At 42.5% G+C, this 21,211-nt stretch overlaps 1 protein-coding gene across 1 annotated transcript in view; it reads right to left on the reverse strand.

Annotated features, from left to right (window-relative positions):
• Positions 1 to 6,243: 6,243 nt before the first annotated feature.
• Positions 6,244 to 21,211, reverse strand: part of Tnks (tankyrase) — a 153,311-nt gene continuing 138,343 nt past the window's right edge. Inside the window, exons 21-27 of the mRNA XM_048330906.1 lie at positions 14,751 to 14,871; positions 13,132 to 13,229; positions 11,946 to 12,020; positions 11,519 to 11,624; positions 10,873 to 11,059; positions 8,868 to 9,024; positions 6,244 to 7,590 (exon numbers count right to left, since the gene is read on the reverse strand). Of these exons, the coding sequence (XP_048186863.1) occupies positions 7,504 to 7,590; positions 8,868 to 9,024; positions 10,873 to 11,059; positions 11,519 to 11,624; positions 11,946 to 12,020; positions 13,132 to 13,229; positions 14,751 to 14,871 (831 nt within the window). The 3' untranslated portion in view covers positions 6,244 to 7,503. The remainder of the gene's footprint in view (positions 7,591 to 8,867; positions 9,025 to 10,872; positions 11,060 to 11,518; positions 11,625 to 11,945; positions 12,021 to 13,131; positions 13,230 to 14,750; positions 14,872 to 21,211) is intronic.

Here is a 21,211-nt window from a genome sequence, read left to right on the forward strand (position 1 = left end):
CTCACGGCAGAGCTGGAGGTCTTCATCTTACGCAGTATTTTAGCAAATTAATTGCACCACCAGACATCGCCCTGTATATTTCCAGGCGGTCCTGTGTGGCCTGATTCCCAGTTAGCAGATAGAAAAGTAGAGGCATAGAATCCTCCTTTCCTTCCAGCTATGGAGTCATTTAGAGAGAACGGACACTGGCTTCCTGACTTCCATTCAATTGTTCTCCCAATACCTCCTATCTTATGCTTTGTACTAGTGATTCGTACGTAGAATTACCAAAGTGAAGATCAACAGACTCACTTTCCTAATCAGTTCTTGGGCAGGAAATGTCAAGAATCCTATTACCACCACCAACATGGTATAATGTCTGACTTATTTGAAGCTTTTATTACGAGTGTAGGACAGGGGGCTAGGGATATGGCCTAGTGGCAAAAGAGCTTGCCTCGCATACATGAAGCCCTGGGTTCGATTCCCCAGCACCACATACACAGAAAAGGCCAGAAGTGGTGCTGTGGCTCAAGTGGCAGAGTGCTAGCCTTGAGCAAAAAGAAGCCAGGGACAGTGCTCAGGCCATGAGTTCAAGGCCCAGGACTGGCAAACACACACACACACACAAAAACCTTAAAGAGTATATGACAGGTGGAAATTGGTGAAAATAAAGAGACTATTTTACTTCCACAATGTTCAGGCTATCTGAGCAGATGCCAGCCAGACAGCAAGGCAGCGAGGGCCCAGGCTGATGGGAGCAGGTTCTCCTTTGGCAGAGAGGCCTTTATTCCGGCTTAGGATAGTAAAGCTGGGGAAAGCAAAGCTAGCCCAAAGTAGAGTACTGTAAATACAGTCGAAGCCTTCCACCCTGACTCGGTGGGTCAGAACCGCCATGGGAACTATGCAACTAGCAGTTCTTCAAAATTTGCTGCTCCCCCCAAATACTCATCCCTTTATATTAGATCTACTTTTCCTTTAAAAAACCCAGCCCATCAAGTGCTTTTGTGGCCGCCCCTCACCAAGCAACTACTCAGAGGTTCAAGGGAAAAACAGGGATTCTTGGTGTCATAAAGGAAATCATGTTGTTGAAGTTTCTTTGGGGCTTGAACTCAGGGCCTGAGCACTGTCCCTGGCTTCTTTTTTGCTCAAGGCTAGCACTCTACCACTTGAGCCACAGCGCCACTTCCGGCCCCTTCTGTTCATGTGGTACTGAGGAATCGATTGTAGTTGATACAAGCTCTCAATCACAGGGCTTCAGGCATGCTAGGCGAGCACTCCACCACAAGCCACATTCCCAGCCCTTAAGTTGTTTTTCAAATTTTATATTCTACTTGCCTTTTGTGCACAATTTTGATCCTTTTTATTTCCTAACACAAGAACCAAAGGGGGGAAGTCGAGTGTAAAGGCATTTAGAGTCTGATAACGCTACACAAAGATAGGTCAAATCATGGCGTGACTTCAACTCTGCTCACTCCTATGTAACACGTCGGGCGCAGCCGGGGGTGGCATGCAGCGACTGCATTTGGCCTTACAGTGGGGAGAATTGTGTCATAGAACATCAACGGCATCACCACTTCGTTAGTTTGCTTGTAAATGAAGACGAGGAGATTTTTCGGGGGTGTTGGAGGCATGGCGAGTCCACAGGCCTGGGCTCATCTTATGGGTTCCACACTACCTGTTCGTGCTCCCAAGAACTTGTCAGCCTCGCGTGACGGACAGTTTTGCTGACCAAGTTTACCAGTACAACTGTACCTTAGTTTGAACCTGTCACCTAATGGATCATTAAGCTTGGAGAAAGAAGAGGGGAAGAAATGAGAAAAATGTCCTGTTTTTTATGCTAGTCATTTTTTTTTTTTTAAATGACAGGGTCTTGCTTGGAAGTCCAGGTGTTTCTGGAACTTTCTGTCCTCCGGCCTCTGCCTCCGCAGTGCTGTGGTTCCAGGCGTGCTAGGGTTTTATTATTCATCATTGCCTTCAGCACACAATCCTTCTCCTTTTCTTTCTTCTAGACTAAGATGTGGGCAGAATTGCGTCTCTGGACCAGCAAGCGGGGCCCGGGAACTGTGGCGGGGGAGGGGGGGTTGCTAAGGGAACCCATGCACCTCCTGCTATGGCTGAACTTCCCAACACCCACAGGGACCCGGAGGCAGGGATGACGGACTTCAAACCCCGCTCTCACTGGGAAGCCCAGGAAGACTGCTCTACCAGTGCGGACAGCTTTAGGCCAGCGGTGTCGCGGCTCGTCAGACGGCTGCAGACAGAGTTAAAGAAAACCACTGAGAGTGGATTGCTATCCACACAGTGTACTTTAAAAAGGTTTTTATTGAAGATTAATGAATTACAAGTAGTGTAAGTTAGATGTTAAGCCAAAGCACAATTACAGGTTAAATACAATCACAAAGATGTTTTAAATAGAAATCCCCACCGCGGCGTCAGTTACATTCCTGATGCCCTCTTTGGAAAGTAAGTCAGAGCGTGAGGGAAAAGAGGCCTTCAGGCAAAGACACAGAGACTAGAAGAATTTCCATGCCACGAGTGACTTTCCACGACCCAGTCACTGGGATTGCCAGGGAGAGGAAACAGAGCAAAAGCTCAGGCTCCGCAGTTTAATCTGAATTCCATGGAGGTAAGGAATCTCCTTCCCTCTTTACACTGTAGAAACAGTGTAAAAAACTTGGCAATTCCAGCTTAATGGGCCTTCTTATATTCTACCTGACAATCCTAGAAACAGACAAATGCAGCCCGTCTTCAGAGGGCACACAGACCAAATAAAACAACACGGGTGAGAACCAGAAGGCCACTACGTTAGTTACTTACACAGAACAATATCACAATGAGAAAATCACAACTACTACTCGATGCTGCCAGCACACACTCGGGATTTCCTCAAAGCTGGTTTGTAAATGTTTTTGAGAAACCTTGGGGATCAAAGTACCTTACTAGTTTTGTAGGTATGAGATACAAATATTACCACAAAGAGAAGAAGCCATAGAGCGACGGGAGCAGAAGCAACGCTACCCAGACGAGGCCCCCTGCTAGGTCTCGGCTACCAGCCTCAGAGACTGAGGTCCTTCTGAACCTTCCGTTGTCGTAGTGCTTCCCGACTGTTTGTCCTGAACACTGGGAAGGACAGCAGCGTGTGTGGGATTGTGAGGCACTCGTGGGCCTGTGGAAATAGGCAGACAGTCCAAAATGACAAGACAACCTGCATTGTGGAGGGCGGGGGAACGCCTGGGAGGACGGCAGACGTCCAGTGGGAGGGAGAGAGGGCCAAAGGAGAGTCCAAATGGAATCCTCCTTCGGTGTGAACGTTACCCCGTAGTGAAGTCGAAAAGAGGTCTCACCATGACCACATTTGGTCTCAGTATATAAAATCTTCAGTTTCCTACAGGTGTTCAGGTTAACATATCATAGTTTCTATTTTAAAATGATTAAAAAATAGCTCGCACACTGTGCAAACTCTGCATGGCATCACGGTTGTTACTCTATCCCCACGGGCACAACTGAGCAGGCTCGGACTCTTCCTAGCGTTTCTCCAAACCACAAGATCTGAGGAGTTTCAGATAGGCGCAAGTTGGACTGGATAGATTCTGCTAGCTCTGTTGTGTGTAAGGGCACATTAGGAATATACCCTCATCAGCTTATCACATATGAAATACATGGAGACACACTCCGCTGAGTGACACCATTCCAATGCCAAGAAATGCAATTACAATGTTTTATACATTAGGATATAAAAGATTAAAAAGTGTCTGCCGAGTTAAGGCTTTCTTAGGAAGAAAAACTGTCTATTAATTGCCAAATGCACAAGTTGCCAGAAGTGGCCTCACTTTTAAAGGGTGGTATTTTTTGACTGTTCTTCCTTTCCCTATGTTAGATGTGCCTCATAATAGCGCAAATATTATTTTCATTTCCCTGCCACTGATTTAACATCCAACAAACTTCATTCTTTATATAAATGTCTGGCACATCAAACCCTAGTTTAATGTCAAGTTTGAATATTTGTTGGATGACTAAAGTCTGTAGCTGTAGGTAGATAATTACTCTGAAAGAAAACACAGTCAGAAGCTATTGCAGCTATCATACAAATGAGGTCTGGGTCTGGGTGTATGGGTGGAAAGCTGCTTGGAAAGACACACCGTTTGCTTGTGAGACCATTTATAGGACTCAAAGTAATACATATTTGAAAAGGGAAGGAGAACAATGTTTCATAACCCTTTGTGCATTTAGAGAATATACTGAAATGGAGAAAAATCTCAACAACCTATTGCATTCTGTAGATGTGCTTTCCTGCTCTAATCAAAATTTATTTTTTATCTATGACATTAGAAAATGAATCTATATTAGTGTTTGTCACATTCAGGCATTTCTCTGTATGTATCAATGCACTTGGCTATTTTAATAGACAGCAAAGGGAGATCAGCCATTCTCATCAAGCTCAGAGGAGCACAAGGACGCTTGCCTGGCGATTTCATGAATACACGCAATATTGTTTATTTGCCTAAGCTGATTGGCTACAATTTCTACTTGGCTAGAAATTCTGGATTGCTAGAGGAAATGGAAAATAAGAATCCTGGTATACCGCTATCATTTTGTCAAGAAGAAAAACTCTGGGCTCCATGTGGTTGTGCGGTAACAAACAAGCAGAGCGCGCCTGAGTCCCACACCCAGCTCGCGCGGGGACGTGGAAATGGAGAGTCCTGATTCCTGTGTAAGACTCAAGAAGCAGAAAGAAAGTGAGCGGGGCAGAGGCAACTGGAAAGAAAGTGAGCAGGGGCAGAGGCAACCAGAGCTTCTCAAAATTACAAACAGCAATTGAGGGAAAGCAAAGGGAAGACCCAGGAGGAAAGTACGCAGAGCAGGTAACTGATGCTTAAGGATCCCGACACACACACACACACACACACACACACACACACACACACACACACACACGAAACTGGGCCCCTCACACCTAATGAAGCCCTCTGACTTGAATTCCAGCAAAGCTGGTGGAAACGGCAGAAATGTCAGGACTCTTTTCTGCTCAGTTTAGGAATCAGAGGGTGTGTTTTAGGGAGTCCCAAACTTGTGTTCTGCTTGTGGTTTTCATTAGTGCCTATATAAGAAATTAAACAGAGCTTAGTCAATTTCAATGCCACACTTTTATCTCCCAGAAGGCTCTTCACATTATTATATATGGAAATTCCAAGTATGATCAACGTTTGCTAACTTTTAAGTACACTCATGATGACCTTTGGCTTTCAAGTTCTGAAAAACTCTATTTGGCTTCTGTGATATATCCCTTCAACTACTCTCTTTAACTGATAATATACGCACACTCTTTCAAAAACGATGACATGCTTGATTCATTATAAGACTAGAAGCGCTGCGATATCTTCCTTGTATGGACTTTGCTAGGTATACAGAACATCTGACATAAAACACTGGCAGTTGAGTGAACCACAGTTTTCACTTCTCAAATGTAAGGCCCACGTTTAAAACTGGCACATAAGCTAGTTAGTATGATGGAATAACACAACATCCAACCACCGCTGGATAGTGGTTTATCTTTTTAATGAAGCTACAGCGCTGTCCGTATCTACACCGTATTGACTTGTTTTTTTAACTAAAGCCCACAGCTGTATCTGCTGTTCTATGATGGAAGTGAGGGCGAGTAACACACACTCCAGTTACTGAAAATGAAGCCGAGGGCCAATTCAACCCTTTTACACACAGCAAAGAAGAAGGGAAGGAAGAAAAAAAAAAGCCCTCTCATGGAATATAAAAATTTGAAGCTTTATATTAAATTCTAGTCCCACTAAACATGCAGCCAAGAAAAAAATCGCCCAGCCTAGGTCAAGAGGTGACAAACACTAATTCTTGGTTGAGCTCTGAGGGCCCACGCAAGCTTCAGTAGAAAAACTCAGCGGTCGGAATGCCTCGTGCTGGCACTGGGCTCAAGACACAAAAAAGTCTATTTTGAGAGCTTATTTCTAACATGTTGCATGTCGCCATTTTATTTCACTTTTGGAAATTTAAAGGAGGGGTCACAGTTTAATCAGCCTGCATTCAAAACAAAACAAAAGTCAAATTAGTTTTCAGGACTTTAAACTGAAGTGGTAGGTTGACACGGTTTCTTATTTTTTCTATGATGTTCCTATTACTTTTGCTTCAAAGCTGAGTTAGGTGCACAGCATCTCAAGCAAATACAAACATGCACTCTACCCAACGCTCCGCTATGGCGAGCAGGCCCAGCCCGAGGACTGCAGTAGCTAACACTGCATTACTGCCAACATGTACTGTGCAAATGTTGCTGAAAACAAGCAGTACTTCTTTATCAGTATGGTACCTCTTTATCAAGTTTATTAAAAAAAAAAAAAAGAAACAACCGAAAGGGCTTTGGTTTCAATTTTTTGTTCTACTTGTCTAAATATATTAAGGAGTTTGAAGCAATAGTTCAAAAATTTAGTGCAGAGATCTTTATAAACTATTTGAAGCATGCTACTCAAAATATCCCTCCCAACTGAGGTCGGAAAAGTTCTTGCCTTTGTGTACGTCTATCTATCAACACGGGGTGGGAGTCGTAAAGTAAAGAGACAGTAAAAGAATGCTTGGAAGCCCTCGTGGAGCACGTGTTTTCACTGGCTTTGGGAATAAGGCCGTTCTGGCAGCGCGGGGCAGGTGAGGGGAGCGTTGGCTCCTCCCCGTCCCCGTGGGGGCCCTCAGCCCGCCTGGCCTGGCAGTTCACTGGGGATCAGCAGTCCTGGCTGCCACTCGGATGTCTCCCTGACTGTCCTTTCCCGGGCGCAGCGGGCCGGCTGGGAAGCGCAAGTGGCTGTTCCCGGCTCCCACTTCTCACCAGCGCCTATGTCAGGGGCGGGGTGTGTCTGCCCTCGTAAGCGGGACAGGTTAGAAAGGAAAGCCTGATGATTTTCCTTTTCATCTCCATTTGTGTGAACAACAAGCAAAGATACAAAACCCACAAAGAAGTGGAACCAGCATCTTGCTTAGCCAGAAGCTCGGCTGCACTGTGAATGGTTTTTATTCAGTGTGATTGGTTCAAAATATCCTGGGAAGGGCTCTAGGCTCATTTTCAAAGTAATTAAAAAAAAAAAAAAAGCACCAATGATGCATATTTGAAAAAAAATAAACACGTGAAATAAGCGTGTGTCTGCTGTGTATCATACACATACAGCAAATGGAGTATGTGAATTATGAACATAGGAGACAGTACTGGTTTTCCTTTTCCATTTCCAAGTCTAGATCAAAGCAATCTGGCTTAAGAAATGGTAACGCAATGAGAATGAGCCTGAGATATGTCAAAAGGCCGCCCTTGTAAACATTCCCGCAAAGGGAACAGTAGCTTGGAGTATGTTTGTTACTCATACTATACTCATCATTATAGCAACGCTTGGTAAAAGACAAGTAGCTCATTTCTAGGCTGCCAAGGATGCGGAGACTATCGATGTGTTGTTGTTGGACACAGTCCACCGTATCTAGTCCCAGGTTGGAATTGGCTCTGGCTTTTACCGGGAGCATTTACTAGGTCTTCTGCTCTGCGGCCGTGGCGGTCTGTGATGGAGCTTCTGGCTTCACAATCTGGTACGTGATGAGATACTCAGGGTATGCCTAGAAAGGACGAGAAGAAAACAGCTCAGCCTTCGGGTAGAGGTCGCAGTCATTCTTACTGCGAGGCCTCTGCGGCCACTAATCTCCCCCAGCATCCTCCCTGGCCCCAAAGACGCTGGGAAGCCAGCAGAGCGACTGCGATCTGACCAACTGGAAGGTCCACCTACTTGGATTTGTAAATAAACATGCGAAATCCTACAGTCTAGAAAACTGGGTGTTAGTGTACTTCCCCCTCATCCCCCGCCCCCTTTTTCAGTACTGGGGACGGAATCCAGGGCCTTGAATGAGCTATACCTCAGCCCTCTATTTCTACTGTGAGTAGTGTAAATTGGTTACACTTCATTTACCCCTTAATTGGAAGGCGTGTGCCATAAACAGCAGAACTGAGGCAGGAAGCGGCAACTGTGCCTGTCTTCACTGCACGTAGCAAACTCTGCCACACAGCATATGGTCAATAGAAATTTGCTAAATCAAAGGGTAATTCTGCTGAGAAGAGTTCAAATTAATTGTAGAAAATGATGTAATCCTCTAAATCCCAGCTAGAAGGAGTAAGAGTGAAATATGTTGAGACCCAATAACACAGAGACAATAGTTCAGGGACCATTTTTTTTTTGCCAGTCCTAGGGCTTGGACTCAGGGGCCTGAGCACTGTCCCTGGCTTCTTTTTGCTCAAGGCTAGCACTCTGCCACTTGAGCCACAGCACCACTTCCGGCTTTTTCTGTGTATGTGATACTGAGGAATCAAACCCAGAGCTTTGTGCATGCTAGGCAAGCAGTCTACCACTAAGCCATATTCCCAGCCAGGGATCATTTTTTAGAGCTGGGTAATGGCTTAGATTTAAACTTGCTTCCTCCTCAATTTCTTTTTTTGGGGGGAGGGGGGCGTGAAACGTGAAGAGTCTTTCTGACGGGAACAAAAGGATGGCTGATGAGAAACCTTAACAAGAAATCACTATGAAGACAGCAACTGGAACAAGTAAAAAAAAAAAAAATCTCCTAGTTTGTCTACTACACAGGAATTTTTTTTATCACTAAACATAAAATAATGATAAAAGTAGAGTTGGTATCTCAGGTGGTTGAAAAATAATACTGCTTTAGGGAAGAAAGTATTTTGGGTTTCTACATCTATCTGCTGGATATTCACCAAATCACTTGACTGAGGATATAGCATAACGATTTGAAGATAATGAAAACACTATTTTTAACATTTACAATGCAAGGAAAGAAGTGCGGACTTAGGTCTGACAAGCTAGTGACGCCACGCGGTGAGTGGCTACCTGCTCTCCTCTGTAGATGACGTACTCCGCGTACGCCAGCCCATTGACGCTTGGCCTTCCAATCACCGAATGGTGGCCTGGAGGGGCGTGGGCCATTTTCATGGTGCTGAACTGCAGAAAGGATTTTCCAAGGGTCACTCTACAGAAAAGCATTTGTCTAAAGGAAAAAGAAGAGCAATATTAGAAGGAAGTTTTAAATCTCAGAATAATGTAACTATTAAGATTTTTACCTTTCTTTTTTTTTTAAGGTAAGTTTAATTCAAGGCAAGCTAACCTAAATGTTATTTCAAATGTATGTGTAGGAATGGGACAGAAATTGATACACTGATTTACTGCACAAAAATGACCAAGGTCAATAATTACAGTATAAAACCATTCTGATATGGTTTAGGAATCACAGAAAATACCTGGCTTTTTTAGGCTTTGCTTAGTGAAAAAGGAGAAATATTTGAGAAAGCTGAGTGTCTGCACGAATAGATAGGTAAAAAGTAAAGAAAACAAGCAGAAAGGTACCACATCTGATACTAAGAGTGGGCTTATTTTTTTCCTTATGAGGAAAAACTCAAAACTGGGACAAGTGCTAATAATGAGGGTGGAACATGAACAACAATACTTAGCTTAAATTTATGTGGCTGGAAATTGTATTACCTGGGCGAAAAATGAATCAGTGCACTATACAGAAGGTTGACTGAGAAGAAAGCATAGAACTACTGACATGGGCCAAAGCTAGCTTCCTTCTGCTTTTGCAAACACAACTGTACTGGGTACTGGAACAAGACTTTGCTTTTATTTCCATATAGTCTATAGCAGCTTCAGTAGAACAGAGTCAAAACCAGTCATTGTGATAGGGATCACAAGTCTGTAAAACCTAAAGTAATTACTACTAAGACTTTTAAAGAAAAGGCCAATTCTTAAGCGAAATGATAAAAAAAAATCTACCCAGTGAAATTGGTTACACTGTTAAATGTAAAGTTATCCAATTAAATTATTTGCTCTTAGTAATGATCCTTGTGTTAGGAAATCTGTGATTATTTGGGGCCAACTAAAATTGATGTTAGACCTAACATAATTGGGTCTTGTCTGGATTTTTTTTCTAAAGTTGGATGATACTGGTGATTTTCTAGGGATGCTGGCTTGATTGTCTTTCCTTGTGGGCTCCAGAGGAGAGAGTGAATCTGTTCTACGCTAGCAAGAGGCTTTGCCATTCCATCCGCACATCATTAAAACTAACATTCCAAGTCATATACCTCCTTTTTTTGTCCCTTGCCAGTCCTGGGGCTTGAACTCAGAGCCTGAGCACTGTACCTGGCTTCTTTTTGCTCAAGGCTAGCACTCTGCCACTTAAGCCACAGCGCCCCCTTCTGGCCTTTTCTATCTATGTGGTGCTGGGGAATCGAACCCAGGGCTTCCTGTATGTGAGGCTTTACCACTAGGCCACATTCCCAGCCCTAAGATGTACCTCTTGACCTGCCAGGTCCTCACTTCTTGCCCCCAGGGTTTCTCCACTGGGGTTAAGCCCAGCCAATGCATGCGGCTGCGCATTTTAAGCGCCCAGGTGGCGAGCACTGGCTCATGTCTACTTGGTGGCTTGTGTTGTGTATTACACAGACGCAGGCCCAGGTGCTGGTGTGGATGTTGGTCAGTGCAAGCCAGAAACTGGTGGATAAACTTATCTCTTTCTCCTATAAATACACTATTGTTCTGAGATGCAGTAGTTCTTTGAGCAATTGACCACATCTGTTATGGAACTGCCTGTTCTAGTTCTGATTGTGAAGAAAGTCAAGTGAAGAGCAAGGAGAAAGAAGGCCCAGATTTGGGCTGGTAAGTGTGTGTGTGTGTGCGCGCGCACGCCTGGTTTTAATCACTAGTATCTGCTTTGTCCAACTTCTAAGCATGGTTGGTTTATTAGGAAGTGAGACTATGGAGAATTTGAGACTTCTATAGAGACCGAGAGGCCGCTGTGGTTGGTTAAGGGTAGTCACCACACTAAAGGCAGGACACTTACCTGTGACATATATAACATGACCTATCTTTGTGCGTGGGGCAGCCTGTTCCTCCTCCAATCCCATAAACATACTGGTTGCTTTTAGAGGAGTTTTCAGCAAAATAAATTCCAGCTCCAAACATTCCTCCAATGTAAGCATGTCGCTCGTCAAACCCTTTATGAATAATGGCATTAATGAAAGGAGAACCTAAAAATATAAAAACAGAATAGAGTTTCAATTAGTAGCATGTTTTTACTGAATAGATTAAGTAATTAATAATGCCAGTTTATTTTCTAAGCTGGCTTATTATTCATAAGTTATTATATTGTACTACAATCAGGAAAGAATGTGACATGGATTTTGCAGATGGAATAAGACTTTAGAATACAATGTAGTGTTAAAAACATAAGGTTATTCTACATGCAATCATGCATATGATGAGCTAAAATAATTACACTAAATTACAACAAAATATACTTCACTAGGTGAGTAAACTTGGAACTTAAGCTCTGAAACAATTTTACATACATTATTTTCTGCATGTGCTTTGAAAACCTATACTGACACGAATCACCCAAGAGTAATCATATGAAGAGCAGAATCAAAACAAGACACCGGAACACAACCAAGCCTGCAGGGGTGTCTGCAAGGACCCCCGACGCGTACCGTGAAAGAGCATGCGCTCATTGTGATGGTTGTGATTCTCTTCAGACACTTCCTTTTGTCTGTGACAGAATCGCTCCCTCAACTTCTTGTTGACAACTTTTTGAATCTTTAATAAGAAATGAGAAAAGAAAGTTAATTATCAATAGGATGTAAGTTTCTAATATACCAGGAAAAGTATGTTTTCCTTAGGTGGAGTCAATTTTGTTTTTGTTTGTGTTACAGTGATAAAGTCTTGTCAGTGGAATTCAGCTAGTACTCTTTCTAATGACATGATTTTTAATTACACTTTTTGTTATTCTGTATTTTAGGGGTAATTTGATGTCCACTGGGCATCCTTTCTCTATATCTGCTAACTCCATTTCATCAAGATTTAATTTTTGGGCAAGCTTTGCAAATCTGTTTTTACCATTGACGTTTTATAACTTACTCGAATGACATTGTATCTGTTAAAGATGCCACCAGCATTTCCACCATCTCTATGTTCTCGAATAGTACTCTGCATCTGTAGAACAAAATGTATTACCTTTATAAAACTATGCCAGTGTATTATTAATTCTGAAGATATTACCTCTGTTTCCAATATTTTAAGTTTCTCTTATGGTTTCAATGAATAGCTTCAAACTCAGTATTAGTAAATAGGAATTCACTATAAATTGTACAACAAATTTAGCAGGTAAGTATGTATGATGAGAAAATAGTGATTAACCAAAATTCTGAAAAAAAGTGTTTTCTTTTTTTGCCAGTCCTGGGGCTTGAACTCAGGGAGTAGGCACGGTCATTGGGTTTCTTTTGCTCAAGGCTTGATCCACAGAGAGACTTCTGGCCTTTTGTTTTTATGTGGTACTGAGGAATTGAACCCATTGCTTCTTGCATGCTAAGCAAACACTCTACTACTAAGCTATATTCCTGGCCAAAAAATGATTTCTATGCCATCTCTCTGCCAAGATATCCAAACAAATAGTCTTCCTATTCTTACTGAAATAATTATGACTGGAGAAACAAAATGTGTACAGAATTAGGTAGCTGAATTCTGAAGCATATGTGAAAATTAAATATTGTAGAACCACATTCAGTTCTAAGAAACTAGTTTTATTTTTTTTGCCAGTCCTGGGGCTTGGACTCTGGGCCTGAGCACTGTCCCTGGCTTCTTTTTGCTCAAGGCTAGCACTCTGCCACTTGAGCCACAGCGCCACTTCTGGCCATTTTCTGTATATGTGGTGCTGGGGAATCGAACCCAGGGCCTCATGTATATGAGGCAGGCACTCTTGCCACTAGGCCATATCCCCAGCCCAAGAAACTAGTTGTAATAGAATGTATACTTACATGAATTTCAAGGAAGCCTCCAAAAATAAAAAAAATCTACCCACATACTGGACAATAAATATATAACATGTGTTATAGCTCTAATTTACAGTGGTATAATCTAAAGCACTGTGGTGTTCTCATCTACAATCATATTTCAGTTTTGGCAATACTCTATTACCATGATTGCTAATGGAGACAGGTTAATAGGCAAGTGATCATAGGAAGTATAAGATAAGTTTATGCTGACTAGAAACAGGTTTAATAGGAGTCAGAAAATGAAAATTAAAAAAAATTTTGATGTCCGTTACCTCTTCTTCTACTGACTGATATTCTTTATCTTCTGGAGCAAGATCTAGCAAAATAGTTCCCTGATTTACACAATGAAAAGTCAAATAAGGATTGGTTCCTGAAAGACAGAAAAAAAATAAAAGTCAATATTACCTAGGTTCTATGTTAGGGAAAACTTAATAAATAACTGACATTTTGAGACATATCTTAAACTATTTCCATTTTTAGCATCAAACATAAGATTGTATTTAACGAATATAACCAAGACAAGAGAACAAATGGTGATACTTTAGGGAATTTATTTGATCTATTCTTTCAGAGCTCCTTGTACTCAGCAGGGCTCAGTAGTATTTGTTGAACTAAACTCACATCATGAATGCCCAGGAAGATGTGTCATGTCTAAAATGTAAGAATTATCCTCTACTGGCTTCAAATGTTCACATATTAATTATCCGGCTAATTTCACGGACAGAGTATATAACATAGAGAAATAAGTAGGAATCAAGTTCCAAAACATTCTTTTAAAGCCAGCTCCTGGTGTCTCCCACCTGTAATCACAGATACTCAGGAAGGTAAAATCTGAGGATTGCAGTTCAAAGCCAGCCAGAGCAGAAAAGCCCGATACTCTTATCTTGAATCAACTACTCAGAAAAAGCTGGAAATGGCTCTGTGGCTCATGTGCTTTAGCTCTAGCCTTGAGCACAATGAGGCTCCAGGACAGTGCCCAGGACCACCTCCTTTTAGTTTCACATCATTGCAATTTTATTAGCTCTGCAGAGTAATCAAGTTCCTTTCCTTATCTTCTCTTGCTTTCCTACAATTTAAAGTATTTCTAAGAGAAATGATAAGCATGAAAGAAAAAGCTAAGGAGCTTTTAACAACAAAGGAAAATGAAAAAAAACAAAACAAAACATACCCCAACACCCTGAGTTGATGGTCAAGCAGAAGGGAGGAAGGTTCAATAAGAGGTAAAGAGGTGGGCTGGGGATATGGCCTAGTGGCAAGAGAGCTTGCCTCGTATATATGAGGCCCTGGGTTCGATTCCCCAGCACCACATATACAGAAAATGGCCAGAAGTGGCACTGTGGCTCAAGTGGCAGAGTGCTAGCCTTGAGCAAAAGGAAGCCAGGGACAGTGCTCAGGCCCTGAGTCCAAGGCCCAGGACTGGCCAAAAAAAAAAAAAAAAAAAAAAGGAAAGAGGTAAGCAAGCAGGCTTTAAGTCTCTGACTTTATTCCCAAAGCAACAGGATTTAATGGAAGGGTTTGAGCTCAAGAATGCTGTGGTCACAGTCATTGGAAAGGGTCCGGAGGTCAGTGCACAGAAGGCGTTAGAGGGCGCAATAGTGAAAGCTGGAGAGAAGCTGGAAGGTGACGGGGAGAGAGGTCATGGTCAAAGCAACAAGAAGGTGGAGTTTAACAACTCCAGAGAAACTTAGGGTGGAACGCGGGAATGGAGAGAGAGCAACTCCAGGTGTTTTTCTTCAGCTGGAGGAGTGGTTGCTGTAAATGAGGTGAGAAGGCAGAGGGCGCTGGAACTGTCACAGGCTGGGCTCTGGGGCCAGACTGTCTGAGCTAGAATGCCAGCCTTGACATTTTTCTTGCATTGATAACTCCTATTTTTTTTTTCCTGCCAGCTTACCTTGTTGTCCACCTAGAAGCCTCTCCACTCCTTTGATTAATTTGTGGCGGTGTCCGTACGCATTGATGCCTATTTCTTTCAACTCTTCGTGACCCATGTCAGCCAACACGTCGAGTGTAATCTGAAAAATGGGGGAAAAAAACAACCACCCCAAAAAGCGTTAGTTGCTAAATCTGTAGCTATTCCTCAGGGAATGGGGGTGCTTCTACTTGCCTATAATTTCATGCAAATACAAAATCTTTTTGTTTCCTTTATAAGCAGAACTTTCCAGTTTTCCTTTCATTGCCTTAGTCACCTTTTTTTTTTTTTTTTTTTTTTTTTTGCCAGTCCTGGGGCTTGGACTCAGGGCCTGAGCACTGTCCCTGGCTTCTTTTTGCTCAAGGCTAGCAGTCTACCACTTGAGCCACAGCACCACTTCTGTCGTTTTCTATAGATATGTGGTGCTAAGGAATCGAACCCAGGGCTTCATGTATACGAGGCAAGCACTCTTCCCACTAGGCCATATTCCCATCCCTAGTCACCAGCTTTTTAGCTCAACTGTAATCCATCTTAATTTGCTGTAACTGGCATGGAATAAAAAAGAGCACTATTATAGAAATATAAATGATCATTGCTGCATTTAATTTACATTTCTGAGTTCTACCATTTTCTACCTGCTGTAACTTGAAAACAGGAAATCACAGATTCCACTGTCCAGGAGGTAGTGGAGAAAGGGGGAAAGTGTTTGGCATAATTAAACAGAATATGGCAAAAGCAAATTTTAGGCAAGCAGATTTTAGGTAAGGATAAGAAAATTCTCTGTGTCAGGAATATTCAAGCCAATAATACACAGCAGATTTGAAGTATTCAATGTGATTTTAGACAATGTGATACAGAAACTATACCAGAAATCACAATTAGGACAAGAGAGGAGGTAGTTTATACACTCTCAAATTCTCAGATTTACCAATCTGGGCTGCAAAACACACATTTTATTTTTGTACAAATAGCCTTTCAATTTTTTTGGTTATTCCTCTCTGGAGATGGAGATAATCAGTTGGCTCTGTGAATGCCTTTGTGGATGAAAGGAAGTGTAACTCTACTACCACCAAGTGGCAGTGTTCTGACTGCACTGATGTGATCCTGAGCAGCCAGAAGACATCTGTCATTTTCAACCCACAGGAGGGCTGTTCTGTGACAATCCAAACACTAATCTACAAGACTGGCCTTTCATTTTCTTTCTTTGGAATGCTGAGGAATCTTCTTTATAGACATTCATATAAGATTTTGAAGCATATCCATAGCCTTTTCTACCTTTATACTAACATTAAAGACTTTAAAAAACACTGACAAATTAGATATAGGGCTCTGATTTTTGTCACCAGAGTGAAATAGAAGTCTGATCATCTCAGTTCAATGAGCATACATGGTTCATTCTCTGAAGTAATTTACTATATTGCTGCTAAGTGGCTATTTAAGAAATAATTGCACTACTGCACTAAATGGGCAATTCACTTAAGTTTTCAGCAGAGCTTTTAAAAGCATCAATCTGAAACACACATTTCTGAAACAGAATAGTTCACCAAAAAGGACATTTCACAAAACAGGAGCCTTTATATTTTTGGCTAGATTTGATGTTAATAAAAAGTGTGAGCCATGTTATCAATATCCTGTCTTCTCAATATTCTAAATGTCAGGTTAAGTAAGGTTGACATAGAAACAGGATCTTACATTTACACAGCAACTGCAACTCAGATGCCTCAACCTTCTCTGCAGTGACATTCAGTACTTATCTAATGGAAGTAGTGGGTCAGGATCAGAACTCTTGATGATGTTATACACAAGTAATGGAGAAGTTTAATATCTGTCTGCCCGCCATCCACCCACCCATCCACCCATCCATCCATCCATCCATCCAAAAAAAATACAACCCAGACCAAACTACTACCACTACCACCAAAAATATTCTGACAAATAGACATGTGGCCACTTAGTTTAGAAAGCCAGGCTGAGGGTATATCTCTTGGTCTACAATGGCTGCAGGTATTTGTGTCTGGACTGAAGTCCTTTTCTTGAGTATTGACAAGGGAAGAAATTTCAGTCCAGACAAAAATCCCTAGACTTACTGACCCATTCCTAACAAATATAATACAGTTGAAGCAATAGAATAGAGTTTACTATAAAAAGACTGTGGTGTATATCTTGGGCTCCTCTCACTCTTGTGGAGTGCTCACCTGGGGGAAGCTGGCTGCCGAGTGCAAGACCGCTACTTCTTACACCCACACCCCGGGTGACCCCCGTCTCCTGGAGTGCAGGAGCGCCTCTTGTCACATGGACACCCCGGGTGACCCCCGTCTCCTGGAGTGCAGGAGCGCCTCTTGTCACATGGACACCCCGGGTGACCCCCTTCTCCTGGAGTGCAGGAGCGCCTCTTGTCACATGGACACCCCGGGTGATCCCCGTCTCCTGGAGTGCAGGATTGCCCCTTCTTACACCCACACCCCGGGTGATCCCCGTCTCCTGGAGTGCAGGATTGCCCCTTCTTACACCCACACCCCGGGTGATCCCCGTCTCCTGGAGTGCAGGATCGCCTCTTGTCACATGGACACCCCGGGTGACCCCCGTCTCCTGGAGTGCAGGAGCGCCTCTTGTCACATGGACACCCCGGGTGACCCCCTTCTCCTGGAGTGCAGGAGCGCCTCTTGTCACATGGACACCCCGGGTGATCCCCTTCTCCTGGAGTGCAGGAGCGCCACTTCTTACACCCACACCCCGGGTGATCCCCGTCTCCTGGAGTGCAGGAGCGCCTCTTGTCACATGGACACCCCGGGTGACCCCCTTCTCCTGGAGTGCAGGAGTGCCTCTTGTCACATGGACACCCCGGGTGATCTCCTTCTCCTGGAGTGCAGGAGCCGCCACTTCTTACACCCACACCCCGGGTGAGTGCAGGGCTGCCTGCCAACTTGTTTCTACCACACGACAACATAGCTATGGCGATACGGCGTCGACTGGAAGACCTTCTTTCCCACCTTGTGGAGTTTGGTAAAATAAGATGCCACATGAGAGAGGCGGATATGTTAAGGACTGAGGCCTTCTCTCCAACGGACTGAAAGGATCTGAACTTTGTCAAGAGCCATGTAAACTTAGAAGGGGATGGTTTTTCAGTGGAGACTTCAAAATGAGATGCCAGCCCCAGCTGCTACCTGACCGCCGCCTTACGAGAGACAGCTACCCAGACGCCTGCTCCACCAAGTGTGTGTTGTTTTAAGCTGCTAGGGTCGTGGTCATTTGTCCAGCAGCAGAGACAGGCACTGCACATGGCATCAGTCCCTGGAAGTGGAGCTCCCTCCATCCATCACACGAGCCCTCAGATGACACCGCAAGACTTGGCTGACAGCTTGAGTGACTTCCGAGGGACCTGAAGCGAGAGACAACCACCCAAGCCAGGCCTGCGGGTATGGTTATTTTAAGCCATGCAGATCTGGAGTCGTCTTTCTCACACAGCAGATTAACTACTATGCTTGTGCTATCTCTTTGTGTGTGAGACCCGGAGTGCCGTGCTTTCTCACTCAGCTTGCTTACAGCTCGCACTCTTCCACTTGAGTTGTGCCTCTAGTTCAGCTTTTTAGTAGATAATTTCTGCCTGGACTGGCTTTGAGCCACAGTCCTCGGACCCCAGCCTCTTGATTAGTGAGGATTACATGTGTGCAGCACCACTGCCCAGCCCTCTATGACAGGGTGACATTTACCCAACTTGATGCTTATAGCCCCACAGAAGGAATAAACATGACAATAAGTAACCGAAGGAAAAAAAGGAAAACCTTCACTAAGAGAGTGGCTAAAGGCTAGAAGGGATCCAAAATATCTGGACTCTTAAAAAGGCCCCGGGCTGAATTTCCAGTACTGGCTGGGGGAAGTATAAGACACTAGCGTATGACATATATGCTCAACCAATGTTAAAAGACATGAAGATGCACAGCTTGACCTTTCTTCTGGTCCTCCTTCCTTCCTTCTTTTTTTCCTACCAGTTCTGGGGCTTCAACTCCATGCTCCATGCTCTCCCTCACTCCGCTTGTTGCTCATAGCTGGTGCTCTACTACATTTCCAGCCTGGCTTTTGGCTGGTTATTAACATTAGAGACAGAGTTTCATAGATTTTTTTTTTTTTTTGGCCTGGGCAAAAAAAAAATCCAAATTTCAGCTTTCTGAGTAGTTAGAATTATAGACCTGGATGCTTATTCATATTTATTAAAAGGGGTGATTAGTTGAAACCTGAGATAACAATATTAAATTTCGTTGCTTTGAGTTACATGGTGTTCAATTTGTTCTCATATTTAGTGGCACTACCACTGGAAGAAAGTTGTAGAATTTAATTTTGTCTTTACTCATTCACAGCTCTCTAAAATATGAGAAATATTCTGAAAATCATTTTTTAAACTACAGCAAATCACTTTATTTTAAACAGTGACTTAGGTTTACCAAGAAAATCACAAATTTGTTGGGCTAATTATTTGTATCTAGCACACATTAAGACATAGCTACCACCTTTAGGATAAAGATCACAAAGTGAGCTAAACTCATCTTGCATATAAAGTAAATGTCACTTCTACTTGAGAGCTCCCTACTGTTTCTTTTTCATTTTACTTGGAATGTGAAGAAAAAAATTAGCATTATAAAGTAAGGGCAAAAGTCACACTGGTACTACATTTAATCAATTATTAGGGATTTGGGTAATGTTCACTACAGAGCTTAGTTAAATATCTATATGAAACAATATAATTTAGTTCAGAGACTTCTGAGAGTAACTGTGGAGAGTTGAGATTATGATAATCTGAAAGATAATTTCTTGGGACCAGAAACAAAACAACTATGTTCCCATCCTACTGGGAGAGAAGTATCTGTGAATAGAAACTAAAGGCAGGAAGATATTGTAGTTAAAGTGACTTAGCAGACAGAATAGTTCCCTTGGCTTCGGCTGAGCAGACAGGAATTGAAGCATACACCTTTACTGCTTCCAGCTATATAACTATCATGACTATTACTGACTTGCTTCATTATGTTAATGTAAGAAAGAATTAACTACATCTGTTCCTTTAATACTGAAGGCTAGATAAGTAACATCTACCATTGAAATAAAAATAAAGTTGATTACTTGACAACTGGGCCAGAAGATCAGTTTCAAATAGATCAATATAAACAAAGACAGGATCATTAGCCTGGAGGAAAGGAACAGCACTGGGTAATATACATTAAATGCAACAATCAACATATTGACCAAGAAAAGAACAAAGGAATTATTTTGGCCAAAAGAAAATCTATGGAACACTGATTTGGAACAAATATGCAGTGAAAAAGAAAACAATGAAACGGAATGAAACAATAACAACAACAGGATAAGCTGTTGGAAGGAATGATGGAAAACTGATGTATTAAAGTATTAATATTAAAATAAATAAAGTGAGATAAACCAACTACTGGAAGTCAGTTACTAATGAAGAGAACATGCAATGCAAAATTAGGAATAAAAAAGGCTGTGAATCATAATGCAAACTGACTGAAATAGAGGCTAAAGTTCTAGGGAAAAACTTGATTTTTATTGAGTGATGTGTGTGACATTTTACAATTTGTGAACAAAGGGCTAAGGCAGTTAATGTAGCCAGAACAGGAGTAATGCTTCAAATAACTAAATCCTTCAGGGAAGAAATAACTTCTACAACTTACTGTTTATAATAGTCTCATAAAATATCTCTAGTACAGAAGATGAATAAATGATAGGAAGAGGAAATTCTTTCGATACAGTCTTCACCAGCAAAGAAAAAACCTCATGCGGGCTGGGGATATGGCCTAGTGGCAAGAGTGCCTGCCTCATATACATGAGGCCCTGGGTTCGATTCCCCAGCACCACATATACAGAAAATGGCCAGAAGTGGCGGTGTGGCTCAAGTGGCAGAGTGCTAGCCTTGAGCAAAAAGAAGCCAGGGACAGTGCTCAGGCCCTGAGTCCAAGCCCCAGGACTGGCCAAAAAAAAAAAAAAAAAAAGAAAAAGAAAAAACCTCATGCTTCAATGAGGCATGTTTTAAAAATTGGCAAATTAAACCATAATTTCAACCACCAGATACTTATAAGTATTGTATTTAACAGGTCAAGGAAATAGGCTAAATGTCTTTTAACACAGTTTCACACAGCTGGTAAGAGGGGAAAAATAAACCAGAAGTAGGCATAAGTCAGTGTAAAATTTGAAACCTATTTTGTTTTTCTGTGCTAGTCCTGGGGCTTGAACTCATGGCTTAGGTGCTGTCCCTGCACTTTTATGCTCAGAGATAGTGCTCCATGACTTGACCCACAGCTCCACTTTGGGCTTTTTTGGTGGTTAACTGGAGGCAAGAGTCTTACAGACTTTCTTGCCTGGGCTGGTTTTGAACTGAGATGCTCATAGCTCAGCTTCCCGAGTAGCTGAACTATGGGTACCTGGCCATAAAAGAT

The sequence above is a fragment of the Perognathus longimembris genome, chromosome 21, assembly GCF_023159225.1.
Source record: "Perognathus longimembris pacificus isolate PPM17 chromosome 21, ASM2315922v1, whole genome shotgun sequence".
Lineage (NCBI taxonomy): Eukaryota > Metazoa > Chordata > Mammalia > Rodentia > Heteromyidae > Perognathus > Perognathus longimembris.